Below are 24,732 nucleotides of genomic sequence, written 5' to 3' on the forward strand. Positions count from 1 at the left end.
AAATCATCGTCATTATTATTATTATTATTATTATTAATTTATTTACTATTTAAAGTTTGAATTTATTATAGTGTTTTTGTAAAAAAAATTATTATAGTGTTATTATCAAATCAACCCGAGTTACACAATATGCATACATTAGCAACAAATATTTTACCACTTTTTCAAGAATGGTTTCATTTTTGTTATATTGAAGTAGGATGAGTAAATTAAAGAGTATAGTAACTAAAAATAATTTTACCAGTTCTTATAAAAATAGAAGAAATAATAAATAAAATAGCATAATTAAAGAGTTTAGAATAAATGATGAGAGCAAGGCAGGCAAAGATTCGAGACGATATGGCACAACCCGTCTAAAAATGGGACCGGGTCAGACCGGCCCATATTCGACAGATACCAATTTAATTCTGACAAGAAAACTGAAATAAAGAATCATGCCTATGCCTATCAACATATAAACAACCTATTTACTTCCATCACATTAGTTTGTCACCAAACTAAGCTGTTCTTGGAGCATCATACTACCTCAAACTTTCAGTCTTTTGCTCCGCCTTGGCTAAAATGATGAACAAAACCAGAGGAAACGAATCGTAAGCAAGCAGCTAAATATATTTGATTCAATCACAAGCAAAGAGCAATTATGTTTGTATCTATCATAGTTATATTGGTAAAAAAGGTGATTTAAGAAGAAATTTTGGGACGAAGATGTAGTTTGATTTTTATCCAAAAACCAAACTAACATTACCTGGTTGCCACTCAAATCAAGGACTTCAGAGCTTGCTGTTCCAATGGGATCATGCAATTGCTTACTTCTTTTCGCTGTGAGCAAAGAGGTACAATATATGTAACACTACATGTGGAATTGCTGTGCACTAAGCAATGAGTTCAAGGCTTATAATATTACCAGCCTGAGGAACTTTTCTGATGCGGAGATCTCTTTTCTTTGGCAAATTTGCTTCTTTGGAATCACATGCATATGAATCCAGGTTTTCTGCTTCAGCGTTAGCTGTACAACTGCTGCTTTGATCACTGTAAAGTTTTTTATATCAAGGATTATGCTACAAGAAATTTGGATGGGAGACGAGAAGCTATTTATTAATAGTCTTTCAAGTTATGTGCAGTTTTCACAATCTCGAGAAAATTGAAGGCCACAATACGTAAAAAAGGAAGCTAGTTATACTTTCTTTAACGTGTCGTCCTACAAGATTCCAGTAAGTGCAAGTTGGACATGAAAATTCTTGAGGTACCATTTTGGATTTGATTTAAGGATAAAAAGCAATGTCATCAATCCACATGTAGCAAACTATTCCACAATTTCTACATATCTTTTCTAGTTTTCTTACATACTGTACGAAACCAGTGTAAAATTTGAGTATCATGAAGAAAGCTGTTCGTGGAAAGGATAGATGTTTTGACTTTTAACTGCTGCCTTTATTGCCAGAGTAGGTAACTATTCAGCAGAAAAGGGAATGAGGATTTAATAGATACTGTAAAAATGCTATATCGAGAGAAACATTAGACAAGTCAGAAATGAAAAGACGATAGGCAATCATATTGTTGGAAATAAACTTCCATGGTTTTAAGACCTTACCAGTTTTGTGGTAGGGGATCATCCAAATCCTGTGGCAATATCACAGAGAGAAACATTAGACAAGGCACTTGAAAATGCACAGTAACATGCAGAGGTAACAGATTTAACTGAAGCAACAATGTAGAATAGTCAGAGCAAGCTAGTAATTTAAATGAAATCAGCAAATCCCTACTCAATAACATTAAGGTTGAGAGTTCTCTTTGATGGATAAATATCATGGGAAAAGGAGGGATAACAAAAATATATGCCTTCAAATGCCCCCTTTCTTGTCCCCCATTTTCTACAAAAGAGAAGTTCACAGTTTTTCATTCCTTATTTTGACTTCAAAGAGGGATAATATTATCCCTCCTTGAAGTGAAAAGATGGAATGAAAAATGATGAACTTCTCTTTTGTAGAAAATGAGGGAAAAGAAAGGGAGCATTTAAAGGCATAAATTTTTGTTATCCCTCCTTTTCCTATGACAAATTTATCCATTAAGGGTGAGTTCTCTTTGGTTGTAAATTTATCATGGAAAAATGAAGGATAAACAAAATTTAACCCTTTAAATTCTTCCTTTCTTTTTCCACATTTCCTAATTGACCCCTACTCATTCCTCATTTACACTACAAAAGAGGGATAATATTATCACCCCATTTTTGGAGGGATAATATTATCCCTCCTTTGTAGTGTAAATGAGGAATGAGTAAGGGTCAAGTAGGAAATGTGGGAAAAGAAAGGAAGGAAAGGGTTAAATTTTGTTTATCCCTCCTTTTCCCATGATAAATTTACAACCAAAGAGAACGCACCCTAAAGAGAACACAACCTAAGGGGAAAACTGAGTATTATATATATAAAAAAATACTCCATATAAAATCCCCTAACGTTTATTTTGTAAGGAGTTGTATGATAAACAAAATTTAGCTAAGGCTAAAAAGGCAGTTGAATTAACTAGTTCTGACCCACAAGCCTAAAAGCTCTGATGATTCATGCACCACATATCACCTAACTACGAGTACTAACTTACCACTTTAAGTAACTCAAGGCACATCACTTACATGGACCATTCAAACTTTTCTAGACTTACCAAGTTATTCCTAAACTCTAATAATGACTTATGCATTAAGAGTTTATAACGGAACAATTCTATTGTCCTAGCAGCTTAAGCTTGTTTCGGTTGGGGCCCATCTAGGAGCCAGTTGCTCTCTAGAATTTGATTACCGGCACTGGATGAGGAAAAATAGAAACGGTCTTATTGGATATGTGACGAACATCTCTGCCATGTTAACATGAAGTGAAGTGTATTTAGGAGGTGCTTGATTAGAAAAGGAGAATCAGAAAGGGAATGATAATAATGGCAATTGGATATGACTTCCATTCCCCTCAACACTCAACAGTGTGGCGGTTCCCCAAAACTGGGTATATTAAAACATTAGTCAAATAAAATATTCCTTGTTACCAAATACTCCAAATGTTAAGATTTTCAAATTATAACAAGAGGTACGAGGAAGTGATTATTTACCTGGTGAGTGATCTTGGTGGAATCAAAACTGTCCTCAACAACAGAACAGCTGCATCAAAATTCAAGTCAGTTTTTAATGCACAAACCATATGCTCCAGAACTAAGATTATTTAACCAAAGAAACTATCACCATTCTTCAGTTGGAGTGCATGTTTTAATATGTTTGCTGTTTAATCCTCCACCATTGTTTTCAATATTCTCCGTATTCTATAATGAATGGCAAAAGATCAGTGACCAAGCAAGACATTTGAAAGTATTTTTATCGTGATTTGTGAAGTTAACTCACCTTAGACGTAAGATGATTCACTTGGTCGCTGGATGTTGATGATCCAGATGGCTCAGCAGGAAAGCTGCCTGTTTTATTAGTTGAATCTTTGTTTCTTGGACAACTAACAACAAATTCATCATGAGGCAATGAGGATTTTGACATCAAATCACAATGGTCTGAGGGTGTGACTTCCAGTTCTCTACAAGCATCTGTTTTGTTTCTATCTTCAGCAGCAGAAAGCTTATTGTCCAGTACAACAGTTCCAAGTAGGGGCAGCATGGCCAGGTTTTGCTGTCCTCTTGTATCAGCTTCATAATTGGAAGAATCTAACTGCTCCTTTTGTCCTATTTGGAGCTCAACGACCTGCTCTTTAGTTTTATCCATCAACAATTTCTCTTTATAACCATATGTAGGACTTGGTTTGATGTGCCTAGTGCCACTTGGTCGTAAAGAATTCTCAGTAAACTGATGTTTGTGCTTGGTGCCGGTGCTACCAATCTAGGGAAAGGAAACCATTCTTAATAATATTCAAAAGTATAGCGACACAAATAAGTAAAAAATGCTAGCGATTAACTGTTCATACACATACCAAAAAAACCTCTGCTTTGAGGCTCGAAACCAAATTCTTAGTAAAGCATGGATTAGCTTTGCAACAAAGTGAAGAGTAGGGATCAGCCTACAGAAGTAAGATAGCATTAATATAGCATCAGGAGGAAACAGGTCTTTACATGCCATATAGAAGCATAAGTAGAAAACTTGCCTCTCTCATCTTAGAAGAACCATTTTTGTATAGTGATGATGGAAGTAGAACTATGGCAGGAGTATGGCCGAGAGGCGTGATTTTGGTATTCAAAGAATCTAAAATAGAGAGTCCCACTTCTGCTAAAAGACGCACCTTCTACAGTGAAGACAGGCATGAAGGCAGTATGAGAACAATGAGTTATTTATACAATACATTGGTACATCAATTACTGGACAGTAGAGTAATTACCGGAGTCATTTGAGCATCAATAGCATCCTCAGCCTTCTTCAATGCACTAAAAATACTTCGCAAGTTATGATCAACTAAATTACCATTCAGTGACTGCACAGTGACAAAGAGTGGACTGCCCAAAGAAGTATAGAGGAAATTAGGAGAAAGAAATATAATATTCTGCATAGATGCTATAGACGTTTGTTGCTGTGAACTGCATTACCCAAAAAGAAGCTCACTGTACCTCATAAACTCAGCATATATCTTTACATCTTCACAGTCCGGAGCAGGGAAATTATGGTCATGCACAAGAACATGTATCAAAAACACAACTAGGCATGCACAGTGAGTAGCTGCTCTGTCTGTAGTCATGGTTTCATGGATTTGAACTCTTTTACCATATTCACGAATAAATTCTTCTAAATACTTTAAGGCCTGAAGAATATTATCATGCAGAGAAGCCACATATTTAGTCTACAAGTTAATTAGAGCATGACAAAATAAATACAGTGCAAATAACAAGAACTTACATTACTGCACAAATCTTCGAGAGGATCTAAAGCAACAAAAGAAAAGGCGCATGCATATCTAATGGGCACAGCGTGACTTAGCAACAACTTGTGTAGTTTGGTAGTAAATGACCTGCGAACAATTGGAGAAGGATCCTGTCCAAAACAAACAGTTACTGAAATCAAACCAGTTGAGGATACTTCATATTTGATGTAAATCTTTTAATGTATTGGACAAAATCAAACCAGTTGACCATGTATTAGACAAAATCTGAAGCCAGAAAATACTTCATATTAAATGTAAATCTTTTAATGATTCAGAAACTAAACATCCTACCATTGCTATGGTAATCCAACATCAAAACTAAGATCCCTAAACAATGTGGATTTCAACTGCCGGAGGATTTAAGGATTTTTATGTAAATGACATCACAAGAAATTGAAGCTTAATGTTTCAGATAAAGCTTCTCTTTTTTTTGTGAATGGACAGACATCTATCAGTAATTCTTTTTTATTTATAAACAATGTGCTTCTTATAAAGAAAAATGTGTTTCCAAATCATGAACTGACTCTATCGCAGCTACTATTCTGCAACTCCGTTATGGCTTTTGAGGATGCAACCAAGAATAGTAAAGCAATTATCAAAAGTCAGTTTACATCACTAAAAAGATACTTTTGAGTAATTAACAAAGCTACTTTAGAGTTTAGAACTAAGAGATTAGGACGAGAACACAAGGATCAGAAAGAATATGAAAGAGGGCCGGTTCAAACTTATATAATGTAATTGAAAGATATGTTGGTGATGTAGGGATATGTAGCCTCTGAAAGCAAGGCAATATAAGATTAGTTACTTTAGTATTTCCTAGCACATAGAGAGTGACAGATCTTGTTAGAAATTAGAAAGGCATTTGGAAGTTATAAGTAAAGGATCATTCTTGCATATAACCAGCGTTCTAATTAATTTGGAGAAGTTTTAATGAGAATAATCCCATGCACAATGCATAAAGGAGGATGAAAAATCATTCTCTCAACTCCTTCATGAATTATTCTATATCCACAAGTCATACAATAAGATGAAAGATGATATGGTAAACAGAAACCAACTATTTTGTCCTCCTGTACCAAACGAAGCAAGACAGCATACTGAGCATTCACAAGAGGAAAGGGAACAAGGAAGATAGTTGAGCAATTGAGAAGCAGGAATTGCTTAACAACTCAGTATCGTAAATGATGATTCGATTAGGTAACTCTACTATTTGAACAGACATTATAGCTGCAGCGACTTCCATTCTCATTCCACATCCTCACATTTATGATTATTATTAAGTTGTATATGTTCATCTCAAGTTCTACTGACCTTGGCCACTAATATTGTTAAGCGGAATATCTCTGGAGAAATATGCAAATCCCATTTCCTTGAAAGCCGAAGAACAGACTTGGCTGCAGCTAATCGGATGAAGGCCTCATCACGTCCACTGAAAACCAAATATACAAATGATGATTATTGCAAAAAAAAAGAGGTATGACATACGGCTAAGAAAGGCCACATTAATGACTTTCACTAAAATTCATGTACTTAAATAATTCGTAGATATCAGATACTGAAAGGTAAATGGTCAATGGTTAGCCGAATAATTAAAGCCACGGATGCAAAATATAAAATATGATAATTACAGTGTAAAAAAAATACAATGAAATAAAGCAGCCTAATAAAAAACCAAACAAAGCCCTGATAGATAAAACTTTAAAAGCATAGTAAAGCTGATGAAACTATCAGTAGAGCCTAGCATTAATTTTTGGCCCCTGAAGTCCACCAAATTTATCTCTCTATGACTATGAACAACAAGATCATGTCAATGAAGGCATATCACTGTAGCTTATTGAAGAAAATTATGTCAGAGCTAGCAATGCACTTTCGCAGAAGATTAAAATCTTTAAGATTTATTAAGAATCTCATGCATGCACATCTGTAAAAGGGAGAAAAGAACATGAATGGGGATCCAGCCCAGACCCAAGTGAGTAAAAAAACTAGAGATAAATGAAGCTGATTACTTTAATGTCATTTTATCTGTTTAGTAGTTTGGCCTGAATCAGATCAACAAGTTCTCAGAAAGGTCAAATTAGTAATTGTTAACTGAGGCCATATACAGTTATACACTTTGACAATTAATATGGAGGTTAATACCCTCAGAAAGCATTTGTATATGCCCTCACCATTGGATGCAGCCAGCAGACGAGTGATGATTTTGTAGCATCTGCTGGATAATCTCAAGCAAAAAACTCAATGGACGACCAAGATATGCATTTTTATGTGGTAGAAAGCTCCTCACAATTGTTTTAAGCCCATAAACCTACAAAAGAAAATTTGTTCAACCTAAACGAATTTTATTTGGCTAAATCACAACAGATATCAAAATACATAAATGCTCCGCACAACAAGCACAATAAGCTCAAATAATGGGAAGCTTTTATACGTATAAATAATTGGAATATCAAGAAAGGTCCTCAATATTTCCATCTTTTAGGGGGGTCACTGAATTTGATAATGGGGGCTCCACCGTAGTTTCACTAAAATATTGATAAAGGTGCAGATCAGTAACAATATAAATATTGATTAGTTTGTAGTACAAATTAAAAAAACACTGAGCAAATAATAAAGATGTATCAAAATGAAATAAAACTGAAAATGTTAGGAAACTATAGTGATTTTTTATTAAAAAAAAAAATCTAATTGACATCATAATATCCATCTGAATTTTTGTAAAATTATAATACCGATATTTCCACAAATACAAATATTTTCAACCTTGAAAGATGAAATCAAGTCGCCACCAGAATAGAAACTGTAATGGGTGAAGTTTTTGAAAGTTGTGAAGCTCAATGAGACCCTACTTCTTCTTCTTCTAACTTCTAAATGCCATACAGAAAAAATTACTCTGATACGTTAACACGAATCTGCTAATTGATAACTTTTTGCACACATTGAAATCTCAGAGAAGAGCTTACCTTTAATTCACAAACACTGCAATAAGTTGAAGGCTCAAGATCCTTTAAAGCAAGATCCTAATCACAAGGAGAACCCAAAAGACAAGTAGTAGGCATGAATGTTCTATACAAATTCAAAAAGAATTAAGTGAGAACAATCAAAGCAAATCAAGGAGAGTATTACATCATTTTGTTGAAATATTTTCTCAAGAATGTAATTTGTAATCACTTTTTCTTGAGATTCAAATGTTGAAACGGAATATTGTGCCAGACAGCCCAAGGACTGCAAAACAGTAGGAGCATTCTTTCCACTCTGTAGAGAATCCACTAGTATCTAGTAACAAAAACCGGGAAACAAAGTTGAACATTCAGTCCGATGGTATCAGCAGAGTCAAGCTCTTAAAAAATATTTTTGACATAAGAACTGCATAAGATAATGGATAAAACTAAATACATAGATTGAAAATTTATACAAGGTAAACAATAACTTTACATCTCACCATTCTCATAAGAATCTACTTATCCTTCAATATCCTAGAAGAAATTGCTGTTCTTTTCTGAACGCATTTCACTGTTGGATTTGGTTTTGATATGCTCACAATATTTACATAGATACTCTAGAAACTTGAAAGTGAACAGAAGATATATGCCAGTTAATGAAGACAATCTATCTTATTACTGAAGCAGTTTGCACTTCATTGGTAGAACATCAAACAAAACCCATCCCCCATCCCCAAACCCCAAAAAGATGAGAGAAGTGGAGAATAAGAAGTGTGTTTCGAAAAGCTAGCAAAAGAACAAAAATATAATCAAACCCCAAAACAGAAAACATCATTAGCTTGCAATATCTTATTCAAAAAATTTGAAACCATATAATACAGCCCTACACACATATTATAGAAATTGTAGCATCAAGCAATACTTATCAGCAATAGGCAAGAAAGTAAGATGTTTAACCTTGCAAAGTTGAGGGTAAATAAATTGCTCAGAGGTATCAACTAATGCACATATTGCAGTAACAGCAAGTTTAGACTGTGAACGAGTTCCTTCTAAACATACTTTCTCCAGGAAAGGGTATACATCACTGCATGGAAAGGAAATAAACTGTTGAGAAAAAATAAAGAAAAATAAAAACAAAGTGCACAGAAAGGGTATATAAGCTAAAGTTTTTTTCTTTATTTTTAAGCCTCATGCCTTATGTATCTTGAAAGTATATGTGAGCATGAAAACAGGCAAGTTCTTCGACAAATAGTTGTCCATTACTTTACCTCTGTCTAATTTCTCCTGTCAACAATATAAATACAGATGAACATTTCTTAGGGGAGAAACATTATATTTGCAAATTTTTCTCATAATGCAGAATGCTGGTGGTGTCTTTAGAGCTCTACCAAGTGCAAATTGTATTTTAAAAATAAAATCACCATCAGTTTGTGTACCAAGATGCAAAAGGAGGTAACTGCATAGCGAGATCATCAAAAACATTTCACTGCAGTTCACACAATTGTTTGTAGATAATGCTAAAGATAACCAAACAACATGCTGTTGATTCTCTCCGAATTCATGCTACAGAAACAACTGTTAAGACAGTAATTTACTTGAAAGCTTTACCTGAGCTTAACAGGCATATGACACCCCTCTCTAGCTAACATCTCAATCAACTGTTCATTAAAAGGAATCTCCCTTTCAAGTATCAATTGCTGGAACTCTGTCTCTGATCCTTTAAGCAGTGAGGGGAAGGCACTGATAATTGTCTAAGCAAACAAAGATAGTAAAACATGATGTCTTAATTACCTCTGCAGAAAGCTATATAAAAAATAAGGGATATTAGCCTATAAAATACACGAAGTTTGGAGGTTTTCGGAAACTGCACATGACCTATTTTTCTGAACAAAATACATGACCTTTCAATTTTTCTAATTTTGCACACGATCTTAAATTTCCAACCAAATTGAAGCTGAGTTGGCGAATCGATGATGAGAAAAAATGACACGGTATTGAAACACACCAAAACGCCACCGTTTATAACTAAATATGACTTTCAAATCCAAGAAGCGGCTTAATGTGCCATCAACGAGCTCAATGATGGACTTGAAATATGCCCCATCCCTCCCATCAATATGTCGTCACGATATGAATTCTTTCTCGACCATGCTCTTCAAAAATAGACTTCAATCCGACCGTGAATCCTTTTTTGAACTACTCATGAATTCCCCTCAATTGAACGAATTGCGGATATGAAACTCATATTTAGTTACACATGACGACATTTTGATGTGTTCCAATATTGTGTCGTTTTTATCATCACCGATTTGGCCATGTTGGAATTTTTAACTGCCAACTCAGCTTTGATTTGGGGGAGATTTAAAATCGTGTGCAAAATCAGAAAAATTGAAATGTCATGTAATTATGTTCAAGAGAAAAAAAAAAAAAAAAAAAAGGTCATGTGGAATTTTATAAAACCTCCAAAGTTCGTGTATTTACAGGCAAATATCCCTAAAAAACAATTAAAAATTATCCAAGTAGGCTAATTTGTAGACCAAACAATCTTACCAGAAGAAGCTGCGCATAATAATTTTTTAAGCGCTTTTCTTCTGCATCTTCACTTGATAGACAATCTAAAATATAGCTGACGTGCTCAATGCCAAATATATTAAAGGCACACTTTTTAAAAAGTAGATGAAAGAATTCGGAAAGTGCTCTATGTTCCCCGAGCTCTTTCAAGTATACATCCTGCAAATAGGATTTCACAGCAACTTACATATCATTATACTGTGTAGACAACAAATAAAGGAAGAGAGAGAAGTTGATCAGGTGAAGTATTTGTGGTATGATAGTTAAAGACACGTAAACAAAATATAACAATTTCACCCAAAGTAAAAGATATGAAACTGTATCTACTCTTATATCATTTTTGTATGTTCGACCGGTGGTGGTGTTCAAATAGAAGAAAAGAAACAGTACACACAGGACATATCCACTAAAGCACATTCCTCAATATCTGCATCTTTTTCTTTAGTTGGACAAGAAATGTAATAGAAGTTTTTAGTTGTGCTGGTTTTACTAACAGGTCATCTCCAAAAAAGTGATAACATTCTAGAGTACAACTCCATCTCTACCTGCATCTGAAACCAAAAAAAAATGCATTAATTTGAAATCCCACAAAGCAACTCCAAACTTAATCCTATCCCAAGACCTCTTCTGAAGATACTTCCTAATTCTCAAAATCTTGCCTACTCCTTTCAAGACACAATAACCAACGGAGAGCTAGAAATGACCCAGCAGAATATTTTACTCCTTTTGCAGACAGCAACAATCTGATAATTTCAGTGTCTGATATCATAACATAGTAAAAAACATTTAAGATAAGAGGCCTCATAAATGCACAAGGATGAAATGAAATGAAATGATATGATATGATGCCAGATGCAACAATTAAGAATCCAAATTAGTTCGTAACATCATCTACATAATTATGAAGGGTGATCAATGTATTAGACTGACCTTTATGGTGTCAGAGTCAGCTGAATTTTCTTTTAGAAACTTCTCTAACACACTAAAAACCCTATTATCTCTGAGTTCCTTTAGTTTCTGAAAACAATCTTTTGCCTTGGCAGGATATTGAAAGCATGAGCACATTTTGACAACCAGTGCATCTATTTCTCTGTCAGTTTCTCCAGGACCAGTATCCTGCAAGACAACATCTACATTACGTTAATATATTTTGCAAAATATACATACAAAATGTATCTGTGTATATATATGCAGCTCAATGTTGCAAATGGTCCTACCTAGTAGTAATCCTTTCCAAAAATGTTACACTTTCATAAATCAATAATTAAGAAATCATTGCATTTAAAAGAATGAAGAAATAGAGTGGTAACAGCTGTCCTGACCTGTTTGAGGTATATAGAGAATCTAATGGAAGAAATTCATCCTAAGATGCTACAAAGAAAATAACTTATCAGACATGCATTGTGGCAAACTGGCAGAGGTCAGTCAGGATAAAGCAGACACTGAATGCTTCCTAATGACAATACAGGAAAAGATAATGTAACTTCAAGATCATATAGTCATAGAGATATTAAACTTAAGACTAGTCTAAACACACAGCATAATTTATGCTTTGCCTGGAAGTACAACTTCAAGGCCCAATCATCCATTTCTATATATCAAAATCAGATCATCTTTGCACCCCATTAAAAGAAGAGAAAACCAAAAATTAAGATGATGATCCTCGTCATGAAATACACACAATCATTGTTGTCACCTCTAAAAAAATTATCCAGAATATATAAGAATGACCAGTACTGGTGTTTCTACTACCAACGCCACTCTGTAAACTCTAACACATTGAACATCTCAGAACTCGATACCCTTAAAGGAATCCAGCAAATCATGTTCTTTTCCCAAATCTGATTCCACTGACTATAATATTTAACTTCTCTTGCGCTATCAATAGCAATTATCACGAACTTCAGTGTAAGTTGATGTCATTTATAGGCTACCACATTAAGGATAATATATATAGAAACTTTTGAAATACATAACTTGCAGGGAGAAATATTGGAGAAAGGTTATGAATGACATTTGGAATCAACCACAACAAACTTTAGCCTAATATTTTACTTTACATATACAAATTTTGTGTGAGATTCAGGTCATGCAGTCACCAAGGATTGGCCACAGACATAAGACCCTTGAGGCCATCTACTCAGAGAGGTTAAGGAAAATCACTTTGGACGAATTCTATGTTATACCTCTGTTCTTCTGCACAGGTCCAAATAATGCTTCATCCCATCCCTTAACCTGGAAAAGAAAAAAGAATGGATTTTGAAACATATAGTTGAAAACTGCAAGCAAAAGAAAAGAATTGATTTAATAAGACACCTCCGTTTCTGTGATAGAATAATTTTCAGTGCCCTATGATGAGGAGGCTTGAAGTGCGAAAATATAGATATCCAATGCTTTGTTTTTTCCTCAATCGGAAGACAAGCAGGAAACAGATCCACTAGCACAAGCTCCATGGCTTGGGGCCTGAAATTAAATTAAAAACCTTTCCATTATGGGAGATGAATGAAGTGATTGGCTAAATTTAATATGAATAGGCAGGATACCTGAACTCCTGGCAGTCTTTCTCATAACAAAGCATCAAAAATTTGCAAGGAATTTCTTCAACTTTTTCATTGAAAGAGGTTATGCATGCAGCAAGCCTTGTGCAGTATTCCTGGTATAGTTCTACCAACTTTTCAAAGGCTTTACTTCTGACCAAAACCTTGAAAAGTTGAAGTGGAAATTTAGAAAATGGGAAGACACAACAAAAGCTTAAAGCTAAACACTCTTTGAAGAAAAAAAAAACCTTCTTGTCCCGAAGTCTTTCGGCAGCTTGAGTTATTAAATCTGAGGATATCCGATTCAAGTTAGTCTTAGCTAGTTCACATACCACGTTCACTGCTTCCATTCTCACTTTGTCATCATGATCTAACAGCCGACCCCCAATGGCAGCTTTGCAATTCATTTAAAGATTAAAAATCAGAGAGTGGGAAAATAGCAGCAACATGCAAGCACTTACAATTGGTTTTATGATAGCTTACTGAAGAGTGCCTCAAGTGAATCTTTCCCAGATAGATTAGTGATGTACAACGCTTTAGCAGAAGTAAGAGCAGTAAGCCTCACTTCTGCAGACTTGTCTGAGAATCTATTCAGCAACTCGTTCAAGACACATGGATATTCCCGTGCAACATTTTTCCCTTGCAACATTAGGAGCTTTTTTATTAAATTAAGAACCTTAATCCGGACATCAACCTGATCAGTCTGCAAGTTACATTGACCCCCAATGAGATGTGTAAGGTGAACAGCAGAAAAATGGTGGTGGTGGTGACATACCAGTAATTCATGGGTCAAATGAGGTATGACAGAGAGAAGCAACTCAGGAGCAACTTGGTAGATTTCAAGTATAATTTCATGATAAGATTCTTTAAACGGACTCCCAACTGCATCTCTATTCAATATGCATGACGTCAAGAACCGACATATATAGCACTTCAACTTTTCACTACAATTTTGTACAACAGAAGCAGCTAGTCGATAGGAAGCAGATGCTGCAGCCTAAGGAGCATAAGACCAAAGAAAAAAACTAAATATTATAAAAATGACATTGCGTGAGAGAATGCAAGAGTAATGCAAAAAGTAGTAGCCATATAGAATATCAGCTTGTACTACAGAAAATTACTTCTGCAAGACTTATGCTCAGAATAGCACAAACAGAATCTGGAAATTCTGAAGATTACCTTCTTCTCCCTAATAATATTCCGTAGAATCACATCTAACAGTGGCTGAAATGTATTCCTTTCAAGAGGGTCAGGGTCTGCTTCCACATTCTCCGCCAAGATGCTTGTGATGATTGATGAAATTGAATCAATCAAACTTTGAGGATGATCCTCCCTGCAAGTAAATTAACAATGCAGCACAAAATTTTCTAAATATTTTAGTTACCTATAAACAAAGAGGTTACGAAAAGAATCGCACACATCTCAAAATATTTGCACAATGCCCCTTTCCATGAGTGCTATAATCTTAAGAATGCTAGACCATGTTGCCCGAAAATGAATTTTTGAAAGGATCGCCTCATGTGATAGTGGAAAATTTTCTGCAGGAAAGTCTACAAATAGAGCATTTACAGAAAAGAATAAACAGTTTGTTAATTTAGGAAATAAAGCATTAGACAGGCAGATGTTAGAATCTATTAGAATCTAATAGTAAATCATTTCTTTGCAATGATTAAATAAAGTCAGCAGATTCTGGTTTAATATTTTTGGAGACATTATAACCAAGGGCGTATGATTGGCAATAATAGGTGAAACCATGATAGAGCTTATATTGGCAGCTAATAAAAAATTCCCAGTCCTTGATTTTGGTTTTGACACTAAATTTGATTGTGAAAGTGATAACTGAACTGAAGAAGAGCTTTGTTTCAAACATATGCGGGGAGCAGATATCTGAGACATTTTGAAAAAATGCTGACAGAATTTAGATCATTCATGTTAGGAGATCTGCAGTTAAAAGAGCATATTGCCTTCTTATTTATGCTACATCTTAGGCTTCTTCTTTTATGTGGGAAAATAGTTGATGAAAGTTACACCTCGCCTCAAAAAATAATGTAACAACATGAACAACAATAATAAGTTAAACCATTTTCTGTTTACAAGTGCAATAGGGTGTCACAACTAAAGATGATTAATGGAGGATGTCCTTAACTATTTGCATTATTCTAGAATGTTCACTTCTATTTTCTTTCTTTTTCTGGATAAGAAACATTTTCACATAAGTTCATTTAAAAACAAACTTGTAAGAAAAACCACAAAATACAAAAAGAATCCCACACATACTGGAAATGAACTCGTTAGTGATGTTGTAACTCAAATGTCACAAATATAACTCCTTAACAAAGTGCTAAAGTTATAGCGATTCATACATTATAGTTCAGATGCTATTTGATAAATTTATATAGTCTGGGTTTGATTTCCTAATCTGTAGTTATTTTCATAATGGTACTTTCAGGAATCAGATAACTATGTAATTTGAGATACATGACTGTACAAGATACCCTTTAATCATAATCAAGAAACGCTAATGAAAGAAATGTAAAGAATGCTGGAGCCATGAGGAGGAAAGCAAACCTTACAACACTGAAGAAGCTTTTGAACATTTTGAGAACCAAATCTTCGCATCCAGTATCAAGCATTACCAAACAAAACTGCAGTTTATCAACAGTCTCCAATATTTTGGCCCGTGTCCGGAAATATTTGCTGGAGGTGTCATGAAGCTCCTCAAACATGCGTAAAAGAAATCTAAAAATCTTCTGTAGAAAGATGGGGACCAACCAAACATGTACGTCTTATGAGGCCATATAACTGAATACTGATAATATCCATCATAATATGAAAAGGTACAACTATATGTTTTACCGACGAAACTGCATGGCTAAAAGCAGGATCTGGTGCGAGAACACAAGCATCTCTGTCTCTTTGGTCAAGTATGCCTTGCCTCGTTCGAGAATTACCAGGTGGTTTGGATGAATGATTTTCTGAGTCTGACTGCTTTAACTCCATGAATGCACTTGTAGCTTTCTGCATAAAAAATAACACGTCATCCACAACGTACAAGGAAACTGAAAAAAGTATCACATCAACATACAGTGATTGATCCACTAAAAATGAAAGACAAACACCATGGGTCAGAAAATGCTAATTCAAAGCGTGAAAATATGTATTTGCAAATATGAGCGAAGTCGATCAATCCAATCGCAACAGTTACTTGCATGTGAATTAATGCCTCGTGTGTACCATTAAAAGTAAAATTGTCAATATTACACCAAAAACCTACTCCTTATATATATATATTGAAACCCAAAGGATCATCCAGCCACACTGTACATCAGTACATCTGCTGTAATGGTATTACTGAAAAAAATATTTAAAAACAAAACGAAGAAAGAATCATGAGCACATAAAACAAATTTCCCAAGACAGTACACCCAGACTTGAATTATAGAGATACGCATTACTATTAAGTAAAATTTTGATGAGAGATGAATCAACAAACTCAAACTAATGCAAACAAGCCAACAGTAATCTACCTCATCCCCTTTTACAATCTCTGTTTAAATATATGTAATTGCAAAATTATCAAAACATACAAACAGGAGAAGGGGCGAAACCAGCAAAACGGAGTTGAAATACAGTAAAAAAGCACATGTACAGGCGTAGGGGAAAATGGAGCTCCTTATTTCTGTTTTACCTTGAGTAGTTTGACGATAATGCTCTCATCTGGGCAAGTTTCGCAGGCGACGAGTTGCTCGCCGATTTGCTTTAGTAGTTGCTTGGCCGCCTGCTGCTTCTTACGCGCCTCCGCCATTTCCAGTGCGTGGTTGTGTGCACTTTTTGGTTGTTAGTTAGAGAGAGAGAGAGGTGGTGCTCTGCGTGTTGCTTATTACAGTGAAAATTCCCGCCTCTGCAATCGATTGGAAAATGACGCTTAAGGCCTGTTTGGCTGTGCTGGAAACATTTATAGTACTATCAAAATTACAAATTACAATTACAATTACAAATATACTTCCTCTATCGACAAAAATTATACTTAAATACTTGATTTCACATTTGTTTTGTTTTCTATTAGTACATTGTTCCATGCGTTTACCACGATATATTTATTCATTTTTAAAATTTTATATTATTCGAAAATATAAAAATATCATAAATTATGAATTAGATTAATTGGTAAAAAAAATTAAATTAATTTAAATATTAGTATAATTTAAAATAATTTGTAATAACAATATGGGTAAATGTCACTTTATGTTCCATCGTTTGGCCAAATTATCGAGTATGTCCCAACTTTCCGATAATATCTAATTGGTACCCAACCTACCAACTTTTTTTTAGGTGTGTCCCGTAAAAAAAAATTGGTGCCCGGGAGTTGACGTGGAACGCCTGAAAATTATTACGTGGAATTATTAAAAAAAAAAAAGAAGAAGAAGAAGAAGAAGAAGACACGTAATTCAACAATTCAACGTGTTTTTAAGTCAGAGCCATCGTCCTTGTAAAGACATTTCTCCAATCTCAAAACCTTAGTTTTAGAATTGAAAATCAAATGAATTGTTAATGCAAAAACTAAAGAAGAAGAAGAAGAAGGGTGTTGTTCATCTCGTTGGCACAAAGAATGGAGAAAAATAAAAAGGGCATTGTTCATCTCGTTGCAAGACCAGTCTGTTCCACTGACACAGATGCTAAAAAACACAGCAGTAAAATCCCCAAATTGGAATCACAAAACGCCACTACAGTTCACAAAACACAGCAGCAAAATCCCCAAATCGTTTTTAAGAGTGCACTAAATTAATCTAATTCACAACCCTAGAGAGAGAGAGAGACCTTAGAGGAGAGGGGGCCAGATGAAGAGAGCTCGTGGCGGATGAGATCACCGGGTGGTGATGTAGGGCACAACGACGAGCTTGGAGAGGCGGGCAGCGTAGGTGCCCTTGCCCATAGAATTATTGACGGGTAGAGACGAAGAGAGTACGTTTCGTGAATGTTGCAACTGCAATATCTGGAAGAGAGTTCTTCAATTTTGAACTGACGGAGTTCTTGAATGTGCCACCAGAGTTCAAGTAGTCCTTGAAGGCTTTGATGGCTTGGTGGATGAGCTCGCGGTTGGGGGAGGAATCCCTGCGAAACCAAAAGCTGGTGTTGCAGTGGAAGCAGTCATAATCGAAAAGCGTCAGCGAGTTGTGGCTGCATTGCTTCTTCTTATCTTCGTTGGCGGGGAAGGGGGAAGGGTTGGGGGATTTGAGGGATCTGGTGATTGACTGAAATGATTTGGGATTTTTGTTTGAATTTCCACTAACTTCTTCAATTTGTTCTTTCTACTGGAGGGCAAGCATCAAAGAGTGCCGATTTTTTTTCTATGATTTGGGTATTTTTTTTCTTCAAACCCTCAATGCGGTATTATGTTTTAGTGCCACATAGGTTTTTTTTTAAGTTTAATAATGTTGGCAATTCCAAGTGGATTAGAAATTCCACGTAATAAATTTCCGGTGTTCCACGTCAACTCCCAAGCGCCGGAAATTTTTTACGGGACACAATTAAAAAAAAATTGGTAGATTGGGTACCAATTAGATATTATCGGAAAGAATCGATAATTAGGTCAAACGATGGAACATAAAATGACATTTACCCTAACAATATTATCAACTTAAATTTATAGATTGTAAGTAATTGAAGTCAATCTCATTTTAAACAAATAACACTAAACCCATCAATATAACAAAATGGGTAAATATCACTTTTTGGCCTATCGTTTGAGCGTTTTTTCAAATATATCCCACCCTAATCATATTTACAAAACAATACCCATCGTTTCATTTTTTTCTTATTTGTGGCCTGCAAAAATTTTCCGACTACCGGTAAATGACGTGTTCCGACCAAGTGCCATGTAGCTATTACACGTCAGCATTTAAAAAAAAGAAAAGAAAATACACATCATAAGTTAAAGAAGCGTGCCTTGCTTTTAAAAACAAAAGATTCAAACCCCTTTCCTCAAAATAAAAGATTCAAACGGGAGTGATGTTCAAAATAATTGAACCCTAACCTCGACTGCTCCTTCCACTGCAGATTTTTCCCACCCCAACCATCTCCTCTGGCTGCTCCTCCCTCCCCTGCAGGTAAGTCGACTTTATTGTTGATTTTTCGGTACGTTCAGGGATTTCACCACTAGTATATGGCGGTGAGTTACAGACGCGATTTCTTTCCAAGCAGGGCGAGGGAGATGGAGGCAGAGAGAATAATCGACAGAGGATAGGCAGGATAGGCGGGGGAGGGAGAAATCGAAGGTGGAGGGGGTCGCGATGGAGGATTATGCTGCTGGGATGATCAGAGGTTGAAGGCGATGGAGGTTTTGGCGCGCTGAAGAGTGCAATTTTGAAAGACCTTACGGAGGAGATGAACTGTTTTTCTCCCTTTAAGTGAGGTGTGATTTTCTATTACTTTTTTAGTTTGATGTGTATTTTCTTTTCTTTTTTTCTTTTTTTTAAATGTTGACGTGTAATAGCTACATGGCACTTGGCCGGAACACGTCATTTACCGGTAGCCGGAAAATTTTTGCGGGCCACAAATAAGAAAAAAATGAAACGATGAGTATTGTTTTGTAAATATGCTTATGGTGGGATATATTTGAGAAAACGCTCAAACGATGGGCCAAAAAGTGGTATTTACCCTAGCAAAATTAATAGAGGTCATTTAATATAACAATTTTAGGCTCTTAAAAGTTCAAACTATATTATTATTATTATAAGTTCATATTTAAACAACTCAAAACTAATTAAAAATCAGGAAAAATATAAATAATATAAATAAATATATAACAACAAATATGTTTATATAAATAAATAATAATTCGTCCACATAATTAAATAAATTTACACTACAATATTTTATGATATATATATATATAACTAATTTATTTACAGATTCATTTGAACCTGAGACCTTAATAATACGTGATTAATATTTTGCCACCTTGTCCGGTAGTGGCAACCGTTTATTTACAGATTCATATTAAAATTAGTATAAATTTCATTATCCTTATGTATTAAAAACTAGGGTTAATGCCGTGAAAAACCATGAACTTTGTTGCGATTTCAAAACTTTCCATGAACTAATTTTTTTATCCAATTTTCCAGGAACTTAAGGGGCTGATCAATTTTGCCATGATTTTCAAAAATCCCCAAATTGAGTGCTGACATGACATTTTTAAGTGACCTGAAAAGTGACATGGCGTCACCGGCGGTGAATCAAAACGACGTCGTTTTGAGCCCAAAACTTTCTCTCTCTCTCTCTCTCTCTGTGTTAGTGGTCGAGCTCGCCGGAAAGAAAGTTTTCCGTCTCCGTGGGCAGAGCTCTTCTAACCACCTGGTAATGCGGAGGGGGGCGGCGGATCTACGAGGTGGTGGGGGAGGGTGGTGGAGAGAGAGGGGTGGTGTGAGGTCGGCGGCGCGAGATCTGGGAAAGAAGAAGATTTTTTGAGGGAGAAGAAGTCGACGGAGGCGATGGATGTTTGGAGAAGAAGAAGAAGAACGAGGGACGGAGGTGACTGGCGCGGCGGCGGTAGGGGCGCCGGATCTGGTGCGGGTGCCGGAGGCAGTGGTGAGGGAGGCAGCGGTGGACGGATCTGGTGTGGTGGTGGTAAAGGCCGCGAATCGGAGCAGCGGAGAGGGCGGCGACTGGCGCGGCGGCGGATCTGCAGGGTGGGTTAGGGAGGCGGCGGCTAAAGCAGAGACCAGAGCAGAGCAGCGAGGCGGCCAGAGCAGAGCAGCGAGGCGACCAGAGCAGAGCAAAGAAAAATAATCGATTTTCTATTTTTTTTCAAGTAGGCACCACATCAGCTCGGTATTACCACGTAGGCGCCATGTCAGCTCGGTAATGCCACGTAGGCGCCACCTAAGACCGGACAATCACCTGAGGTAAAAATCGTGGAAAAATTGTTCAGGCGTTTAAGTTCATGAAAAATTTGATAAAAAAAATAGTTCATGGAAAGTTTTGAAATCGCACCAAAGTTCATGGTTTTTCAAGGCATTAACCCTAAAAACTATTATAATTTTTAAAGATATTTAAATTTAAAATAATTATAATTAAACAATCATGTAAATTTTTTTAAAAGGAAAAAAAATACATCTACTTATTTTATCACCCACAAACGAAAATAAAATAAATTAAATATAATGTTCAACATTATAGATAAATGAGAGCTAATAAAAATTAATCTTGACATTTTAAACGATTATAACTTATTCATCTAGATTCATTTTTTTATAATTTTTACATCAAATTAAAGATCTTCTCCTAATCTTTAATTTAACATTCATATTGAATATTTTTACACGAATTGAATTTAGAAGTTTTTTGAAAGAATTAAAATAGAAACAAAATGTAATAACCCGCTCTTTTAATTATATTAAAACCAGTAATGCGATAATTATTTATTGCATCATCCAGTAATAAAACCCAATGGTTATCTAGGATTTAATATCAGGCTTATCCGCTTATGATTTTGAATTATATATATATATATATATATATATATACACTTGAAGCAGAGATATTATTTTATTTCACGTGAGAAACCGCGATAAGGATTACTGAGATAATTATTAGTTCAGGTTATAACTGACTTAGCAAAGTCATGTTATTTATTAAGTGCAATAGAAATATTATTTATATTATTAGTTATTATTATTTTGTTTTTTTTTTGTACTTTCTTAAGTCGTGAATTTATTCCGACTTGTGAAGAGGATTAAATCTACGGATTTAATTTAGATTTATTATACATCAATCGATATTTGCAAGCGAGTATCGAGTAGATGCATAAATGCGCATTTCATATTACGGACTTAGAATTTCCAAGACACAAGGATTTTATTCATATTCCACCACAACTTTTACAACCTATCTATCAATTACCAAACAATTTCCTAGCCCCAATTCGAAAACATCATCTGCTAAACAAAGAAAGAAAAAGCAAAAGAGAAAGAAGAAAGAAAGGGGGATAGGGCGTGTGGGCTGAAACAGCCCAGCTGCCAGCCACCACACTTCACCAATCCCCTTCTCCCTACACCCTACCCCTACTCCTTAGCAGCTGCCAGCCGCCCACTCCTCCAATCACCTTCACTCTACCCGTCTTCCCATTCTCTAGCATACTCAAGTATGCAGCCAACAATCCTCCTCTATTAACTTCAACTCCAGCCAACAGACTCCCCTTTCACTCACAGCAGCGTCGACTTCCCTGCTGCCATACTTGAACAAGCTTCAGTTCATTTGAGACTTCATTAACAGGAGAGAAAGAGCTGCCCAACTTCCGCCAAATCCTCAAGGTAAGCTTCGGCTTGAACGTTTCCACCTCCTGCCATAACCTCCACCTGCATTTTTAAAGCAATAACACCTTCATTGTATTTCAGTTATTCCCCATCTCAATCATCAATACCACAACAGCCAACCAACAAGCTAGATACTCAAGGTATTTATGCGACCTCAGTTATTCAATCCAGTTTGCATTCATACCATCAAACATGATCAGATTCAAATGATAGAAGACCTATATAAGCATAATGGACTTAGCAACGAAGTTACACTTCATAATGCAGAACACCAGTTACATTTATTTTATGTAAGAATTTGTGTGTAGAACTCGAGCAACTCAACATACTAAGCACAGTAGGGAAAATAAAACTTTACAATAGAGTAGATGGGGACTTAGCTTTTAGAGATGAGGGGCGTTGCTCTACTTAGTCAAGCCGAGAGACGATATCTGGGCGGCGACTCGCGGGAACAGCAGCGTCGACGGCGTCGAGCGGTGAAAGGCAGACGACTCCCGACCTCGGTGATGGCCCTCGTCGATTCTGGATTGCAGCAGCGGCGGAGTACCCTTCGCCCGAATCCAGCAGCAGCGTGGCGTGGCTCAAACCTTCGACCCCGGAGAAAATAGCAACAGCAGCTCGGTGCGCCGCGGCAGTGGAGTTTCAGGCGGAGCGACGCCGGCTTGAGGTGACAATGTCGCCGGAGATTTCAGGGGCGGCGGAGACGATTTCTGACTGAGGAACTTGGGTTTCCTCCCTTTTTCTTTTCCCTCGACCTTGAAAGAAAGGAAATGAGGTGAGGGGGGAGCAGCCGGCGGCCTGACGACCAGCGGCTGCCGCCGCGAGTGCAGCGGCGCGGCGAAGCCGGCCTTCCAGTTGCAGCGGAGGCGGTATTCTTTTCTCTGGCAGAAATTAGGGCTTCTTCGTTCCTTCAATAGATTCGAGGGAGAGAAGGACGATTGAAGCCGAAAGGAGATGGGCGAAGGGAGCGTCCGAGTCAGGCAGGGCGACGACCAGCGACCGTTCGCCGTTCTTCCATAGGCGGCGGCGGCGGCGATTTTTGATTTTGGGAGAAGCTAGGGCTCGGAGTGAAAATGGAGAAATCCGCCCGAGAATCTAGGGGGAGATTGACGTCGACAAGGGAGGAGCGGCGAAGCGCCGCCTCGCCGGATTGCGGAGCGGCGGCGGCGGGTGCCTCGGCTGGAGACGGATCGAGAGAGAGAGAGAACCGAAGGGAGCGTCTGTTTGAGAAGAGAGAGAGACCGAGTTTTCGAAGGAGGGAGAGGAATTGGGCTTGTGTTAATTAGTTTTGGGCCAACCTTTATTATTTTATTGGTCCAGACTTATTTATTTTCATTGGGTCTGCTCTTTATTTTTCAATTAATTAAGCCCAGTTAGTAATTCAGCCACTTGGGCTGAAATATTTTCTCTGGGCCGATTTTATTTAATTAACTGGGCCCATATCCTTTATTTCATGGCAACTGGAGTTTAATCCGTTTACATAGGCCGATTTTCTTGGGCTGAGTTATTTTGAATTAGAGCCTTTCCTTTCTTTAATACTTAGGCCCTGATTAATTATTTTATTTGGATTTCAGATTCATATATAAATAAGACTGTAATTATTTATTTCATTCAAGCCCACTTTTAATTAATTAGTAGGCTGCCTTATGTTGAGCCTTCTAATTACTTGAACTTATAATATTATTAATTGAATAAGCCGAGTCAGTTCCTTTCTATCTACTGCATAGAGCGGGATTATTTATTTGGCGAATTAGAACACCCTGATGTGAACAGATTAATTATGGTGATTTATCCGACCTCATGCGACGAGCCTTATTTTAGTTATTTTATTTAATCCGAGAGTTAGGATTTATAGTAGAATTTCCCGGACTATTAAGTCGGAATAATGAATCATGCATAAGAGATTCATGCATATTTATTTTTGCATTCTCATTAATCGAGGATTCTCTTTGAGCACAAATCTTATTTAAATTCCCGCAATAAAGGTTAAGCGCGCGAGCAATAACTAGATTGAGAGCTGCTGCACCACAACAAGAGTTGCTATCAGGTGGGCATTACTTTCATATATATATATCAAATGAGTTTCATATTACAGTTGAACAAGTTATTTCATGACAAAATCTTTGAATTTAAGTTATTTCAAGTATTGTCTTGCCATAAAATGTTTCAATTTCAGTATGATATCTATCTGATGTGGCTTTGCCAAGTTGTAATCGAATTCGGGTCCTGAGCAGTTGATAGCTATCCTGTCAGGGCTAGTGTACACCAGTGACTGTGAGTCATCTAGCGGGTTGGCCGGTCAAATGACCGTGAGAGGTGGCCACCTCTCCGGCACATAGCTTCAGATATGATGGATTATGAGAACTTAGACTGCAGTCGAACTTTAAGAATCACAAATGAATTTAGTAAGCTTGGGCCTATTTCACGAAAACTCCCTTGCTGTACTGTTTATGATGGCATGACAATTTACAGTTTTGAAGCATGT

The 24,732-nt window shown here is 36.5% G+C and overlaps 1 protein-coding gene across 1 annotated transcript; it reads right to left on the reverse strand.

Annotated features, from left to right (window-relative positions):
• Positions 1-270: 270 nt before the first annotated feature.
• On the reverse strand, positions 271-18,294 carry LOC131011893 (sister chromatid cohesion protein PDS5 homolog B). Its single transcript, XM_057939789.1, has 31 exons — positions 17,752-18,294; positions 16,622-16,834; positions 15,790-15,951; positions 15,502-15,683; positions 14,113-14,266; positions 13,709-13,930; positions 13,417-13,636; positions 13,182-13,327; positions 12,940-13,097; positions 12,713-12,859; positions 12,583-12,631; positions 11,327-11,512; positions 10,376-10,555; positions 9,434-9,576; positions 8,783-8,909; positions 8,010-8,159; positions 7,847-7,903; positions 7,055-7,191; positions 6,198-6,315; positions 4,862-4,996; positions 4,576-4,766; positions 4,350-4,464; positions 4,119-4,256; positions 3,948-4,034; positions 3,377-3,856; positions 3,221-3,297; positions 3,091-3,139; positions 1,592-1,620; positions 905-1,029; positions 746-819; positions 271-556 (listed from the first exon to the last, which is right to left on the reverse strand). Exons 2-31 carry the CDS (start codon positions 16,736-16,738, stop codon positions 527-529), a joined length of 4,185 nt encoding a protein of 1,394 aa, XP_057795772.1. The 5' UTR covers positions 16,739-16,834; positions 17,752-18,294; the 3' UTR covers positions 271-526.
• Between the last annotated feature and the right edge of the window lie 6,438 nt (positions 18,295-24,732).

This window comes from Salvia miltiorrhiza, chromosome 2 (assembly GCF_028751815.1).
Source record: "Salvia miltiorrhiza cultivar Shanhuang (shh) chromosome 2, IMPLAD_Smil_shh, whole genome shotgun sequence".
Taxonomy (NCBI): Eukaryota; Viridiplantae; Streptophyta; class Magnoliopsida; order Lamiales; family Lamiaceae; genus Salvia; species Salvia miltiorrhiza.

What these genes read in the sequence shown, in the direction of transcription:
- LOC131011893 (XM_057939789.1), bottom strand. Translation starts at nt 16,738, where the DNA reads ATGGCGGAGGCGCGTAAGAAGCAGCAGGCGGCCAAGCAACTACTAAAG. An exon ending in AGCTTCTTCAGTGTTGTAAG is followed by an intron (nt 14,267 to 15,501) that starts GTTTGCTTTCCT and finishes ATTTACTTGCAG; the next exon opens with GGAGGATCATCCTCAAAGTT. An exon ending in GATCCCCTACCACAAAACTG is followed by an intron (nt 1,030 to 1,591) that starts GTAAGGTCTTAA and finishes AAAACTTTACAG; the next exon opens with TGATCAAAGCAGCAGTTGTA.